This window comes from Camelus ferus, chromosome 1 (genome assembly GCF_009834535.1).
Source record: "Camelus ferus isolate YT-003-E chromosome 1, BCGSAC_Cfer_1.0, whole genome shotgun sequence".
NCBI lineage: Eukaryota > Metazoa > Chordata > Mammalia > Artiodactyla > Camelidae > Camelus > Camelus ferus.
In genome coordinates this window covers 117,621,027-117,637,278 of record NC_045696.1, presented here as the reverse complement: position 1 = coordinate 117,637,278, position 16,252 = coordinate 117,621,027, and the positions used below count along the sequence as shown (strand labels likewise).

Below are 16,252 nucleotides of genomic sequence, written 5' to 3'. Positions count from 1 at the left end.
GATTACATATATTCAGACCATAGAAGGAGAAAATTACAAATGGGTGACAAACCTAAGGACGAGATATGCTACCCCTGGGAAAAGTCTATTGGTAATTATTAATTTGCTCAAGGTGAGCCTTCAGTGAGAAGTTATGTGGCACTCTCTACGATGTTTGTTTATCCAGACTAAATTGTTCCATAATTGAAAAAAAAATACTTCAAGTCAAAAGAGATCCTGTAAACACTTAGGATGTTATCATATTTGGGAAATTTGAAGTTAGGCATTCAGAAATCTCCAATAACAAAATATCATCTTTCTGTTAGGAATGTTTCCGAGACAGCAGGGAACTACAGTGAGAAAGCCAGCATGTGAAAAAATACACAATAACGTCAAGTCTTGCTAACATGAGTCATTCCTGTATGGCTTAAAGGAAAAGACAGCAGGCCACCTGGGGGGAGGATTTAGAAATTTCTCTCCCCATATTTTGATGTTGGCATGACTTCCCATTTGAGCATATAAAATGTTTTCAGGGCAAAACATTTTATTTCCACTTAATTATTCTAACTAAAGCAAGTGCAGTTTTTTTTTTTTCTGCCTGGAATATGTTGAAAGTCTGGAGTGATATTTCAAACCCTGGAACACTCAGGCAGCCGGTGTAGACAGTCTCAGGTGTTTTACAAACCTTTGGGGTTTTTCTTTTTCTTTCTTTCTTTTTTTTTTTCCCTTGGCCCAGGCTTTCAATGAGGGGAGTGCCCCCTGGTGGAAATGCTTGAAAATATTATTAGAAAATGTCCTGATTAGAAAGTGTTAATTACTTACAAAAAAAAAAAAAAAGTGATCACCTGAGAAAATTCTGGATGCAAAATGACTGCCATTAGAATCTGGATGCAGAAATGCATGTTTTGGTCCTATTCTGGTTGCTGTTACTTGAGTAGCCACATTTATGGATTCAAGATGCCCATGGCTCTTGTCTCGCATTTCCACATGGTTGAAAATACAGTTAGGACTTGCCAAGTTAGGTCAAGGTCATGTGTAGTAATCCCCCATGGTGCATAGTAAGAGGGATGTCTTACCAAAAACTCTTCTTCATGATAAAAGATAATACATCAAGCTTGTCAAGTACCATACTTGGCTATGGCGGACACACTAGGACTAAAATGAATCACTACTGTGCACCACAGGGACATAACACAGTTGCTGAATGAAATGGAGCAAAATCATTAGTCCTTCTTGTTTCTGCAAAGAACTTGAGAATTGGTCCGTTATGTAAAGTTACCAGCACCTCACGGACATTGATTTTTTGGGGAATGAGAAGCTGCTTTTTGTTGTGCGTCACATCTTCAAATCATTCAGTATTTGCTCTGACCCCTTGAAAACATAAAATCAGTCTGCACGGTCGTTACACAGTGATTGTGAGCATTCTAATTTTTCCAGTTAAAGAGTGAACTTGCAGGTGAATTCCTAAACTTTTTTTTTTCTTTTTACATTCCAGAAAGAGTTTACAAGTAAAATTCATTAGTAATTGTAATAGAAAGAAAAAACCTTCAGTAAGTATTATCAGCACTTCCAAAAGCTAATTACGAATTCTTTAAAACGGCAGATAAGTGAAAGAGACTGCCAATCTGAACAAAAAAGCCAGTTTGGCCTCTAGTTTGTCTCCTCTTTGAACATCATCACTGATTCAAATAGATTTTATCAGCTTCGTGGCACTTCAAAGCCCTCCACAGGAAAATACGATTTGATAAAACCTCCCCCTAAAAATAAAACATGGAGAATATTAATATTCTTCAAGACTACCTGCCTCTGTTGTTGGGTGAATTTCCAATCACATGTCCAGGTGGAAGGCTACTTTCAAACTCCACCCACTACCTTGGACTCAGGCCAAATAAGTTATAAGCAGACACATTTATCTCTGTCGTTTGCGAGGCCAAACGAGAGCTGTCACGTCGGGGTAATAGCACCTTTTTACCTTTTATTCAATAGTGATATGGATAGTAGACTTTTCTTAAATTACACTGTGAAGAATTATAGGGACACAGGAGCGATTTCTGTTATACTTAAGCAGGCAAATTTCTCTCCACCACATAATTTACAGAACTCAAATTCAATAAAACATTACATGATGGTCCATTACTGTTATCAGTTTTGAATAATCCATCTTCATTCTTTATTTTACTGGAAAATGAAGTGTGCCAAAGACCAGGAGGGGGGGAGGAAAAAAAGGGAAAAAGGCAGAGAATGGGATCAGAGTTAAACTCTGGGTTTTATTAAAAAAAAAAAAAAAAAGCACTAAAGAATATAGTTTCTTCTATCACAACCTTTAAATAGCAATAATACAGAGAAGTGAACTGAAAAGTATAAATCTAGAGGCTTCGGCAATTAATGTGAGCCATAGGTTTCCATTAAAAAGACATCAAGTAGGCATAACTGAATGAATGACATATGCTAAAAGCTGGTACCTTCAGTAGCAATTAAAGAACATATACCCATCAATTTAGAAAGGGAAAGAGTCCTTAAAACAAGTAATTCTACTAGGAGTTCAGGATTAACAGACAGACACTATTGTATATAAAACAGATAAACAACAAGGACCTACTGTATAGCATGGGGAACTATATTCAATTTCTTGTAATGGCCTATAATGGAAAAGAATTTGAAAACATATGTATATATACGTATGTATATGTATAGCTGAATTGCTTTGCTGTACAGCTGAAACTAACATTGTAAATCAACTACACTTCATTAAAAAGAAAATTTTAAAAAACCCAAGTAATTATATAAATTTCATCACAAATTTTCAGAAAAGGTAGACTTTTTAATTTTTTTAATAGTGATAAGTGAACGTCTTAAGAGAGGGGTTTGTTTTAATTTAGGAGACCCAATTAGGATGATGAGAAAATTCTCTAATTAAGAGTTAAAACATGAAACCCAGGATTTTAATGTCAATGGCTAAATGGCTAAAATATTCTCAACTCACACCAGCATTATCTGTTATATGAATGTTTTGATACTCTGTTTATAGGGTCCCAACGTCTTTATCCGATCATATCACAGAATTCTGCATTTGTATGTACATATTTTACATTTTTTTTTAAACTTGGAGCTGGAATTGCACATTGTAGTAAGTGCACACAAATGTGTGATGTGCAGTATAACTCCGCAGAGCTCCCGCTCTATACATATGCATTAGCATGCGTATTTTCGTCCTCCACACTCACACCATACACTCTCGCGCTGCACCTGCTTTTATTGAAATGCATACACTTTGAAATAAACACACTACATGCATTCATATGAATGTGTAATCATTAAGATAAATGCAGCTGTGCGTGTGCGTGTGCGCGTGCGCGGTGTTTAAGTGTGACCACCGGAAAGACACGCATGGCTTGCATGTCCCAAAGCAAATTCCCCAAAAGTGAACACTTAAATATACATAGAAATTGACTCTCATTGAAATCAAACAGCCTCAGATACGGTCCAATAACCGCTTTAACTGAGGAGTACCGATTACCAATAGGAAGGTGTAAAATCAGACCCCTCTGTCACCCGGGGATCCCAGTAATTTTTCGGTAACGACTCTTTCTAATAAAGAGACCAGTAACAAGCAGGACTTCATTCTCCTCTCACCCTCAAAAAGAACATGAAGTCACCATTTTCGATGTTAACCACAGAGATGACTATCTTTTTGGAGAGATTAATATGGTACAAAAAGACAGAGAGCTCTGGCTTTTTTTCCAGTAACAAATCCTATTGGTATCTGTGGACTCCGTCCATGTGCTAACCCAAGGAGAACAAATGGTCACTTTCCTGGGGAAAGTCTGGACCTTACAGCCCCAGAGAAGACAGAATGCACTGATGGGGGCTGACCTCACCCTTTTCTCCTTCAGCTGGACCCTCTTCACCATATAAAACATGCCCTCCTTGGTGCTTTAACAAAGAACAATTTGCTCAATTTCCAAAGTGCTTATCGGTAAGTCATTTGTGTCCAAGTCAATGCTGTCTTCGTGGGCTTTCAATCCAACTCAACAAGCATCTCATTGAACTTTTATGCAGAGGCCTGTCTGTTTTTTTGCACTACTGGTCGTTACTGCTATTTACGAAAATAAAGAATGCCCCAGAAACAGAAGCCTCTAGAAGGTTGACTTGATACATTCATTGGTTCGTTTTTTAAAAATAATGACCCACCCCCAACCGAATGGAGCTGTCATATTAAATTTACCAGCAAATTAATAAAGACATTTTTAGCTTGTAAAAATATACAACTAGGTAAAACCATACAATTTTAACATGAGACCTAACACTGCAACCGCCCTGTTAAAATCAGACAAATGATGCACAAAAAAACAGTGAAAGAAACGGAACACAAACACTGAGTTAAAGGCTTTGTAAGGCCTCCTAACTTTCAATCCAGTAAGGCAAGCCAAAAATAAGTCACAGCTGGGACTCTCCTAGGTCTGGAAACTCTGCCAGCAAGGAATTAATACTAGATATTTTTGTACCGGGATTTTATTCTTATAATCACGTAATAAACAAAATAACTTAAATATGAAGGGAAAGTATGAGTCAGGCCAAAAAAAAAAAATTGACAAAAGAAAGAAGAGCGGCAAAACAAGAAAGTTAAAAGGACATCATGTCCTCATTCTAATCAAAGTTACATGTTCTGCTGGTTTTTTTTTTTTTTTTTTTTTTGGTGTGCGTGTGTGCCTAGGCCCCAGATAAACACCATATATATCATACCAGTTTCCAAAAAAGGTTTAAAAAAATCCTCTCATTCACAGTTTAATAGAATGAATTCATTTCGGGCTTTTCAACTATCTTTATCAGAGGCCTTCCCATGGGTATCACCCTTTCTCCACATTCTGCTAAACAGCACCCATGCTGATCATATCTTCACAGGAATTTGCCCTGGAGGACAAAGGTGGGAACACAGGGGATTTATGCAGATCTCAGTGACATGTCTCCAGCTAAGGCCTCCAAGGTTAAACCTACCCCAGGGCCTGTGGTAAATAGTTGGACTAAAACACCAAATTCACCTCCATTCATTTCTGTCTCTGGCTGCTATGGTCCGCAAAGCCTAAAATATTTACTGTCTGGCCTGCTACAGAAGAGGTCTTCGGATCCCTGGTCTCAGAAAGACAGAGAGCAGGCTAGAGCCTGGGGTCCTACCAATGGCCTCGATGAAGTCATGCAACTGTTCAGTCCGCTACTACCAACAGTCCATGATTCCATTATGTAAAAGTGTCAGTTTAGAGTATTTTCGATATTTATTCTTTCAAGGTTCCTGAATCAGAAGCCGTCTATCCACAGCTCTCTCTTGGGAGAGGAGCCCCCGTTTCTGATAGGGAAAGGAGTGATCAAATTTAGGCACCTCTCCCAGGAAAAGACAACACAATCACAGGGAGAGAAGGAGAAAATGTGAGTAGAGAATCAAAGAATAAATATTAGTATAGCTGGGATTAAAGAAGAAAGAGAAAGAGAGAGGAGAACCATTTCCAAATTGAGCAAAACAAAACTGACCTGAGTTCTGTTAAAAGCCACACGTGCAAATACTGCCTGGGAGATTCCTGCTCGTTTCAGTTCATCGCGTACCCACTGGTAGATTTCGGAAGACACCTCTGTGTTGGTTGAAACCTGTTGCTCCAAAGGCTTATTCATAGATCGACTGACGGGGGGAGGGTGGTTCAAGTATTGTTGGTTTAAGGACTGCTGGGCGAGAAGTCTGTTCACTGCGTACTGCTGGTTTAGCAGCTGGGCCATCACCAGCTGCTGGTTGACCAGTTGAGGACTAATGGGCGTTGACACAAGCCCAGGGTGCAGGTTCGGAAGCGGGGTCCGGACAGAGGGCTGGCTGCCGTGGGAGAGCTGCGCGGGGGATGGGGGCTGCTCCGCCGTGTTCCCTGGGACCGGCTGCTGGCCGAAGCTGACGTGGTTGGCACCTTGCTGGGACAGTTCAGAAAGACTATCCATTTCGACTAAAGTGGATAAAAAGCAAAATCATGTTAAGCCAATGGTGACCCGCTTTGATAAAGATCTCCCATCATTCCCTGCAAGGAGACAGCCGGCACACGGGGCACACCACAGATCCAACTAAACCCAGAACATTCCAGGCTGGAACCCCACTGTCTGTCTTTTGACTTCCCTCTTCTGCACCTTTCCACCAACTTTCAAAAAGTGGGATGACACTTTTTGGTCTCATTTTAGAAGGCAGTTTAGGTTGAAGGCATGAAATCAATTATTTTCAAATTCTATGTGACTAGTTTTGGGGTCAAACTATTATTCACTCTTACTTATCACCCCAAAGAGGCTTATAAAGCAATGTTTATTTTAAAGTAACTTCTAGAAGAACACTATTTGCTTAATGGTAATTAGGAGTGGGTGGGGCTAAGAAAAGTCCATAGGCAAACTTAAGAAAAAAGAAATACACCCGTATTTTCTCCTAATACATATTAACTTTCACTATTCTAGGCAAAAGGTTTGAAAGAAAAAAAGAGGACATAAATGTTATTTATGTTAAATTTTAACCTAGCCATGAATATATAAAAAAGCAATCAATATAATAAATAATAAAAGTGGGTCATGATGATAAGTAATGATAACAAAGTGCATATTGAACACTGTGTTGAGTATCTTATATATCCTGTGTCACGTAATTCTAACCATCCTGTTAGACGGCAGGGATGTCCGCAAATATTTCTTAGAATGAAGCAAATGATTTATTGTACTGCAAGCCGGTATACCCAGTATTGCCAAGACCCAAATGTTTCTTGAAGAAGTTATGGCTATCACCAGATGCCAAAAACAATCTCTCAAGGAAGGGGTGGGGAGTCAGTTCTGGCACAATGGTGATACTGTCACGATTTTGCAATTTACAACCAGCCACCCAGGCTGGATATGTCTCCCCGGGCTATATCTTGCAAGTGGATGGACTGAGAGTGAGCAGTCAGTATGCCAAACACTTTGCTGTTACAAGGAGGAGGCTGGTTTGATGCTCTCGACTGGAAAGATTGAGGATGGGAAACAGGTGAGTCTTTCCAAATAGTACACCGTGCTTTCCATGTATGGACTCCGGGTAAATTTCAATCATCATTTCTCTTTTCATTATATATTCAGGCTTTTATATTTAGAGGAACTGATTGCTATAGTCACTGAGATGTGCAAAATATAACTAAGAATTGGGGAAGAAACCTTCCCTTTCTACCAGTGATATCAGCCCAAGTGGGCCATTCAGAGGGAATAGTAATTCAAGCAATTATTCCAAAAATGATGCATTGTCTTCATTACAGCTCTAAGCTATAAAAGGCAGAGAATCTGTTTTGGTAGATGGATGGTTTTGCTTCAAATATTAAAAGCTAAAACATGCTCAAAATTCAGGTTCTCTTGCCTCTTAAAATCTTAAGGAAAAGTTAATATTGTTGCTTTATTAAAGGAATGTCATGGCAGGAAACAGAAACAGATTTAAAACAGGACATAATGCTATGCATATTAAATGTCCCACTCCTATATTATTTTAAAGATATTTTATTTGGAAGGTACCAGTATGTGAAAGAAAACCTTAATAGAAAATTAAAACATTAACCTTAATCACAGTGTTTGCTTTTATGAACACTAACGAACTCAACAGGGAGAAAATGTCATAATCTAAATGCTCAGGTACAACACACAACTTTTATCTGTCATTGCACACTGCAGATAATTTTAATGTATTTCCTGCGTAACAAATATTGACCTAAAGTTATATTTTGAGATAGGACGCCATGTTGGCATGCAAAGTTTAGAAATGACGCAATGGTTCTCTGGGTAAGGATGGTGACAGGATGCTCAGACCTCCCCCCACCAAAAAAAAAAAGGGAAAAAAAGGATGTTCACCCTTGTACCTACCAAGGGGGCAGCTCTAACAGTCCCTTGAGCCCAACTCTGGGGACTATAAACACTATTTAATTTCCTTAAAACTTGGGTGGAAAACTAGACACCCTCCCCGTCTCTTAAACAAAAATCCCAAAACATAAAAGCATGATTTCTCTCTGAGAGGAACCACAGCCAATATTCATTATTCAAGGCCAGGTTAGGTCTTCACTGAGATGTTAAAAAATGACAGCTCCTCTCCCCTCGCCTGGATCTCCGGCAAGTCTGACAACCAAGTCAGTTGGGCTGATTTAAACACAAACATTTATGGAATTTCATTATCTCATTAGACTCAGACCCACTCCCCACCAGCAAAGAAAGATTTTAAATGGATCTCTAATTGGGCAATCACAAGACCTGGCTTTCGGTGTGACTTTGATCACCGCTCCCACCCCCCAATGACAAGTAATGGTACAGAGCCACCCCCGGCAGGGATTTCTGCTTACCCATCATATCTTTTGTCTTCTTGAAATGTTTGTACCACCTTCCAAATTCTTGACATTTTGCTGCTGAGACATTTGCATAGTAAGTGCTGTTCACAATGGAAGAAATCATACTCTGCATGGAGAAGGGGGGGAAACATTTGTAATACATCGAAACGCAAGGCAGGACACAGAAATGAATTCGATGGTGGGAATGTATTTTTTTTTTCCACATCAACTGAGTACCCATACCTTTTTTGTTTCACACTTTAGCCTAAAGCCTCGACTTCTTAAAATTCATAAAGTGGACCATCCAGTGCTTATTTCAGTAGAAAGCAACAGCCCACGGAGACTGGTATAAAGCTATCACACCCACAGACTCTGCCCTTGAATTTAAGGGACCTCCATCAATGTTGGCTACTCCTGGGCTGATGAACTTTCACCGATCCCGATAAATCCGAATATTTGAAGGTGACTTTCTGAATGCAATTCAGAAATAAATGACACTTTCTGGTTTAGAGTCTGGGCTCTCCATCCTTGCAACTCCCAGTATGGCCCAGGGACCAGCACTTTTGGCATCACCTGGGAGCTTATCAGAGATGCAGAGCAGTGGACCCTCCCGCGGACAGTCACTCAGTACCTGCATTTTTTCAGGTCCCCCTGGGGATCTGCGTGCACATTAGAGTTTGGGAACCACCACTTGTTCTTTCCACTCTTATTATTTGGGTTTCAACTAGAGCCAAACTAGCACTGTTCAAAGGCTGACTGACCATACTGAAGGAGAAACAAACTATTCACAAAGAACCTCCAGCAGAAGGAAAAAAACAAGAGCAAAAAAAACTAGGCTGCCATCTTACTGCTGGCTTCACGTAGAGTAAAGCTTGGGCTCTGAATTTCCAACTACCCCTACAATTTTTAAATATATGCATTTCATGGTAACTGATTTCTCAAGGACACCACACACACACACACACACACACACACACAAAAAGCAAATGACTTATTTTGTCACATGTCTGCATCCTTTTTCTAACAAAAGCCTGAAAAACAGAGTTGACAGTTTAACATATACAAATGAAGAAAGACAATGATTTTTGATGTATTACTAGTTTGCTAGTTTTCTAAAACTCATTTTCTTCCCAGCGAATTTTGGTACCGATAATTTCAGTGACTCAATCACGGTTATTTTTAACCACAACACTCATATCCTCTAGTAGCGGCTAAATTAATTTCCAATTGAGTCGCAGGAATAATTAGACTTTGCAGCACCAATCCATCCTCCACTCCTCTGTATAGAAACTGGAGAACTGACATTTCAGACTTCAGTTAGACTATGGTGAGACAGTTTACAGAAGGCAGCCTTGTTTGGGAGGCCGGTGAACAACCGAAAAAGCCAGTCTGGGGACAAAAGTATTTTTATAGCAGTATCTTCTTTAAGCGACTTCTCAGGTAAAGCCCTCCTTGTGGTTCCCACAGATTTTCCTGATATCCGTGATCAGTGTTAACTTCATAACATGCACACATTCCTGTTATATGTAAACCCTGGAGATCTTTGAAGAACTTCCAGGGAAGGGTAAGCTGGGGGTGCATTATTTATGTAAAACACGGCTCGCTCTCCTAAGAGGCACTGGGCTATCTTTTTTTCTCGACATGTCCTACTTTATAGTCATTTTCACATTTTATTTCCCTAAAAAGACATTTTTCATGGGCTCGTGATGCTTCGCCATTAATCCAGGAGCGTGCAGTTTTACTAAAAGCATCCTTCCCGTCCAAAGTCCAAAAAGATACTTAGCAAGGTTGCCAAAGCCTGAGCCAGAAGATCACCCGATCTGGTTAACAATCTGTCAGCTTCAATCACACTTACTCTATTGTAATGACGGATCAATAAAGTCAGACGCTAATAAAACTAGTGAGAATGCTGATGAATCACCGTTGATTCTGCAAATGGGCGACAGACAGCCCACAGTCTTCTACTTTGGTCCAATTAAAAAAATTATTACGCTTCAATATAGACGTGCTGGAAGATTCTTAAACATTCATATTACAGTACATGGAAATTCTGATGTAGCTGATGTCCTTTTCAGAAATGGATGACACATCTAAATTTTGCTGACAAACGTCCAGGCTACTGGAGTTTGCCCGCTGTTCTGTCTATGAGATTTGCTCTTTGCCTCATACCTACTATGTGCCCGGCTGTACCAGGGATGCAAAGAAGGGTAAGACACAGCCTCTGCCAACAAGAAGTTTACTATTAGGAAGAGACATGTAAACAGATCATTTCAACCTAATGGGATTCAGTAGACCAACAGTGGAAAATATATGGTGGGGGGGGGAGGAGAAAAAATACATCATGTGTGCGGGGAAAAAATTCTAGAATATTTTTATACAACGGGAGCCCATATGTAACAGTGCTACGCAGTTCATTATTATCCATGTGTGGAAAATAATACCCATATGTGCGTGATCATCAAAGCTCCCTTCTGCCTTTGTTTAACCCTAAATTGGTAGGCTCTGTCCTTAAGTGACTTTTTGGATGCTTTCCCCTCTGTCAAGTAGGGTGTGCTTAGGGAACTCGGATTAATGTAAATATTAGCCCAAGCAAGACACAAATCAAAAGGCTAATCCATGGGTTATGACGCATGCCAAAGCAGCATTCAAGGTTCTCTATCTTCCTGCGCTTTCAGGGGGCTGGGAAATATTCCATAATTCAGGTAACTTGGGGTCAACTCTGTTTTTACTGGAATAATACACAGTGATCTGTCTCACGACTCAACTGCGCAGACAGCCACCGCACGAGACTTTTTTCCCCCTCGTGGTAAAATCACTCCTGAAGGCTCTGGGGTGGCACCTGACTAGTGCTATGAGGTTCAAGGGCAGGGAAGAGAGATTTCAGACTTTTGTGGAGCACATGGTATTTGAAAGACCGTATTCAGTGGTGTATCTTCAATTTGGAAAATCATAAAGAACCACTTATTGTTTTGATAACACCAATAGCAGAAAGTCAAGTGTGATGGGATTTTCCTGCACGGTAAAGACAGACCAGAGGGCGGGGCGGGGGGGGGGGAGGTAGACAAAGATCCACGTTTTTAAGGGGGGAGGCTTAGGATTCTTCTATCAATCAAAAGGAAACACTGGTTTAAAGACCAGTAGCTAAAAACATTACTCTGTACACTGTGAGTCCCTGCAGGTCTGGGGCCCTGTGTTCCTTTCCAGCCCAAATGCCTGGTGTGTCTTAAGCACACACTAAATATTCATTTGATGAAGCAGAATCGGCTAAATCTGCATTCAAGTCCAAGATGGGTCGCACACTGGTACTGCGACCTCAGTCAAATGAATCAACTACCATCGCGATCCCCGGTCCTAAATGGGACCTGAACAGCGGCGCGGACCTCATGGGTTGTCCTGAGCATCCATTCATACAGGTGTTTCTCCCCCCTCCCCCAACTCATTCAGCATCTACCTACCAAACTCCTCCTATGTGCCAAGCACTGGACAAGTCACTAGAAAAATAATGCCTTGAAGACACATACTATCTACACTTGGGCAGACAACAGACAAAATAACCAATGTGATGCAATTAGCACCCAGCCTGGAACTTCCTTAAGCTTGGACTTAAGGGAAGTTAATTACCATGACAGCCCTCCGCCTCCCTCCTCACTGGCTTTTGTTATACGACCACCTTTCAGACCAGTTGGAAGACTTTGCTTTAAACAACAAAAGAGTCTCAGATAAAATCTTCAAATGATGTCTTTTATGTCCAGTAAATTTCCTTAGGAAAAACAAAGAGTATACAAATTAAATTATTAAATTATAAGTCGGGTCCAGGGATAGCAAGAGGAGACACCAACAAAAAAAAAAGTATTTCCATTTGGTTCAATATTCCTATTTGGTGGTGTCTTCTGAAGCTGGCCTGCACCTGGTAACTGACTCCCCTGACTTGGAGGGGTGACCCACGCCCTCTCCCATGTCTAGGTAACAGCTGCTCACCCTTTCGGGTACAGTTTCAGTGGGGACTCCTGCAAGGCCTTTCCCGATGGCCCAAACGTCCTGTACAGAGCACCTGCCAATGCTGTTTATTTTCTACTAGGTGGTGAGCCTTGGGTCTTATTTCTGTGTAGCCGGGACTCATCACAGGTCTGGGCACATATTTGGTGATCAGTAAAAGGTCACTGAAATAAGTCGTGCCTGCAGGCTACCAGAAAATCCTCCTCTCACTCCTGTTTTCTATCAAGGTCAAAGGTGATGGCAGCTTAATTGTCACGTGAATCTTTTAAAATCCATCACTTTTAGCTGTCAAGAGAGAACTCAGAGTCTGAGGAACCTTTGTTCTTTCATTTGTAAGAGATTCCTTCCCATGCTTTTTAAGCTCCATCCACACAGATGTCTCAGAAATCAGCGCTCGGTGCTGACGCTACCCCGGTTCTCCCAGTGTCTATACAAGCTTCTCCAAAGCACCGGGAAAAGGGCACGATCTGCACCACGAATCTTCCTAGTCAGTGGCCGGTCGTGTAAAAGCATCCACGTTCAGGGAAGGAAACAATCAGGCTGAAAAAAACTCCTCCGGTTTAAAGCCCAAGTTCAAAAGCTACAGCGTAACCCCCACCAATGACGAGGTCCCCAGCCACCAGCGTCGGGAGACACAATTTGGAAGTCAGCAGACATTGGCTGTGACGTGCTTGCTAACACCAGGGTGACACAATCTTCCCCTCGAGGGGCCAGGTTGTAAGCTTTTCTAAGAGCCATAAAGCACATGTCTGCGCCCGGTGAGGAGTTCTGGCTTTCTCTGAGAGTCTGCTGAAGTTCCGATCTAAAAGAACGCCATCTTCACAGAAGCCCCGGTACTCTAGAATCGTACCATCTGCCACCGGCTGGGCTTCCTTTTCAGCCAAATACATTATTTATAACCTTTCTAATTGTGAAAAGGTAAGGGTGGAATTTTCCTAAAGCCCCGACTTCGAGCTGGTTAGAACATTCTGAACCTTAGCTCTGAAACACAGCAGGGCTGTACATCTGAAAAACAAAATACACATCCCCCCCAAAAAAAACCCCACAAGGAGTTGGTTGAGGTTACATCATTTTTCAAAAGATTATATTCTTTCAAACCCCTGCTAGAATATGACACGAATTGGAGGGCTGTATTTATAACACACTTAGACACTGAGGGGAGATAGTTTTATTTTTCTACTTGGTCATCTTTGCAGCCAATGAAGACTTTGGGGAGAGGGGAAGCCTTCTGAAAAATACGTTCGTCAACTGGGAGAAGACAGGGATCTGATTACCCTTCAAATTGCTTTGTTGTGCCTTTAACAACAACCAAAAAAAAAAAAAAAAAAAAAAAAAACCCACCCCAAAACAATGCTAATCAGGTTATTCAATCATTTAAACCAAAACTGTTCATGCTTTTCTGCCAAATCAACCAACCACAGCAAAATCTGTTATCTCTGACTGCTCAGCTTCCAGTCAAAAAACAGTTAACCCCCACTATACCAAAAGTTTTCCAAAATACCCTCAAAGCGCTGCGAGCATGCAGAGAATAAAGGGAAAGCCCTGTCATCTTTAAAGGGTAACTGGAGTGCTGTACCATATTTGCATATTACAATATACTCTAATAAACTAAACAGCCTGTCCCAGAAGCCAGCAGCTCCCTAGCTTTCCTGTGATCTCCATACGGGCTTTCTGTGCACAATTTTTTTCCCCCTCCACAAAGAGGACTGTGATATCATGACCCAAACTTACTAAAGACTTGCTGATGGTTTAGCACAGGTGGATGTAGGTACCAAGAGCATCTCCGAAATGGGTGGTTCACCCACGTTTAAAGCTTTCAGGCTCCATCAGCAGAGAGGCCAAAAGCTACCACATCTTATTTACACAATTATCTAAATACGATTAAACAGCTGATGGACAAATATTAAACTGGAAAATGTATAGTCATTTCAGCTTAATGTAATCCTCTTTCTGTAAACACCCAAGATGATTTTTTTTCAACCAGAACAGTCCTGACATCTCATAAGCCTAAGGGTGAATAGCAAGAGATTGTTTTTGATAGTTATAAATATTCAAAAGACATGCAGACCATCTGCTTTCATAATACAGGTAAAGCAAGACTAAAATGGTGACTGCTGTATAAAAATGATTCTTTTAACAAAGTCTTCCTCTCCTAGAAAACTATAAAGACAGATGTCAAAAACTGTTTACACAGAGCAATCAGGAGCGTGCAAAATGTAATATTCCTTTTACACACAGTGCTTGCTAAAGAGATTTTTTTTTTCTTTTTCTTCCCATCTGTGTGTTGCAACACATTTCTACAAGTTAAAAACATTTTTTTTCAAACAGAGATCTCATGAATACCCAAAAACATGCTATCTGGTTTCTGAATGCTAATTAATTTCAACTAAGGAATCTGAATCTCTTCTTCTGTAGGAAGGGATGTATGTTTTGAATCGAATACTCCAGAGACAGCAAGGGAAATAATCTTGCACACATTTAATTCTGCAAGGCGATCTTTCATGGTTTCACCTTGTTTGTAATACACAGCACTTAGGTCCATGTTTTAAATGAAAGCATATCACTGCTAATGCCTTTGGCGTAAAGTCTAAAATAATTGTTTTCTGAGATATGTGTCCACGTGTGCAAAATGTATATACAGAAACCTTTAACTTCTCAGGCGACGCAGAGTGATGGTTTATAAAACCCAGCAGTTAATTTTCAGGGCTGGAACACTAATCTTGACAGTAACCTTTTTATGTATTGTATTAATGGCATAGAGACATTAAGCACCTTTTTATAATTTTCAATAAAATGAGCATTTACTGAACAATCTGTCAAACTGCTGGCTCTCTATTCCCTTACATTTTTATCTTTTGAGCAGTACAACTCCACACACACTAATGACACTCCCCTTTCTCCAGGTCCTGTCTGCCTATGGCCTGAATTTTCACAGCGGGGGTTTTTATGTGCGTGGTGGAGAACTCCAAGGTCAAACTTTAACTTCAGAGCAAATGGAATCAGCCCCATATTCAAATACTATCTCATGGTTCTCAGCACATGAAGTTTTCTTTAAATCCCAAAGGATATCAAATTCTACAAACAAGCTCTAAAAAACATCATAGGAGATGGTGACATGGAATGAACTTGGTGAAAATTCACAGGTAGACCCTATCGGGTACTAGGCGGGGGTGCCAAGAAGGGAGGGAAACGGGCTTCAATTTATGGGAAGCAAATGGCAGGACCTCTGGGTGTAATATTCTGTTTGTGATGTTAGCTTACGTTCCCCAGATCTTTCCCTCCGGATCCTCTATTGCCTTCTAAGCTATTCTCTGGGGAGACACAACTGGGGCATATTCGAAATCTCAATTTGTTAAGGAGAGACTAATCACTTCTAAATTTTACTTAAACTCCAGTTGTCATCATTGTGGTTCTTGCCATCTTGATCAACCCCAGTGCCTGCAAACGGCATCTTCACACCAAGCAATCCTTGTGTTCTGCTAAAAACAGAAACTGGGGACAGAGCCCCAAAGGTCTATGAAAGCAAGCAGAAAGAGAACCCATCCAATTCTGCCTGAATTCTCTTATCACATTTCCTAAAGATGACATTGCGATCATTTTGAAGCACAGAAATTTCATTTAATGATTGAAATATCCAATTTGTAATTTTAAAAGAAAACGCTGGTTCGCAGTTCACGTGGCTTTGCCACATAATTAAAGGAATTTTATATAAAGCCCGGAGAGTATCTTTTGACCAGATTCTCTATTCTGTCTTTTTGTTTGAGAACCCGTATAGATCGTTCTTACTATTCTGAAACCTTCTCATTCAAACTAATTGACTATGCTGGCTTAAATTAGAAAATATTTGTTAAAAAGTGTATTATTACGAAGGGCATGTAACATTTCAAATTAATTGCACATAGAGGCTTACGTTTGCTCATCTGCAATATGAAGGGAAA

At 40.4% G+C, this 16,252-nt stretch overlaps 1 protein-coding gene across 7 annotated transcripts in view; it reads right to left on the bottom strand.

Annotated features, from left to right (window-relative positions):
* The window catches only part of SATB1 (SATB homeobox 1), a 100,014-nt gene that overhangs the window by 43,611 nt on the left and 40,151 nt on the right, over nt 1-16,252 (bottom strand). For all 7 annotated transcript variants that reach the window (XM_032488785.1, XM_032488776.1, XM_032488805.1 and 4 more), the window contains 2 exons: nt 8,334-8,445; nt 5,503-5,957 (listed from right to left, as the gene is read on the bottom strand). In XM_032488785.1, coding sequence (XP_032344676.1) covers nt 5,503-5,957; nt 8,334-8,445 — 567 coding nt within the window. The remainder of the gene's footprint in view (nt 1-5,502; nt 5,958-8,333; nt 8,446-16,252) is intronic.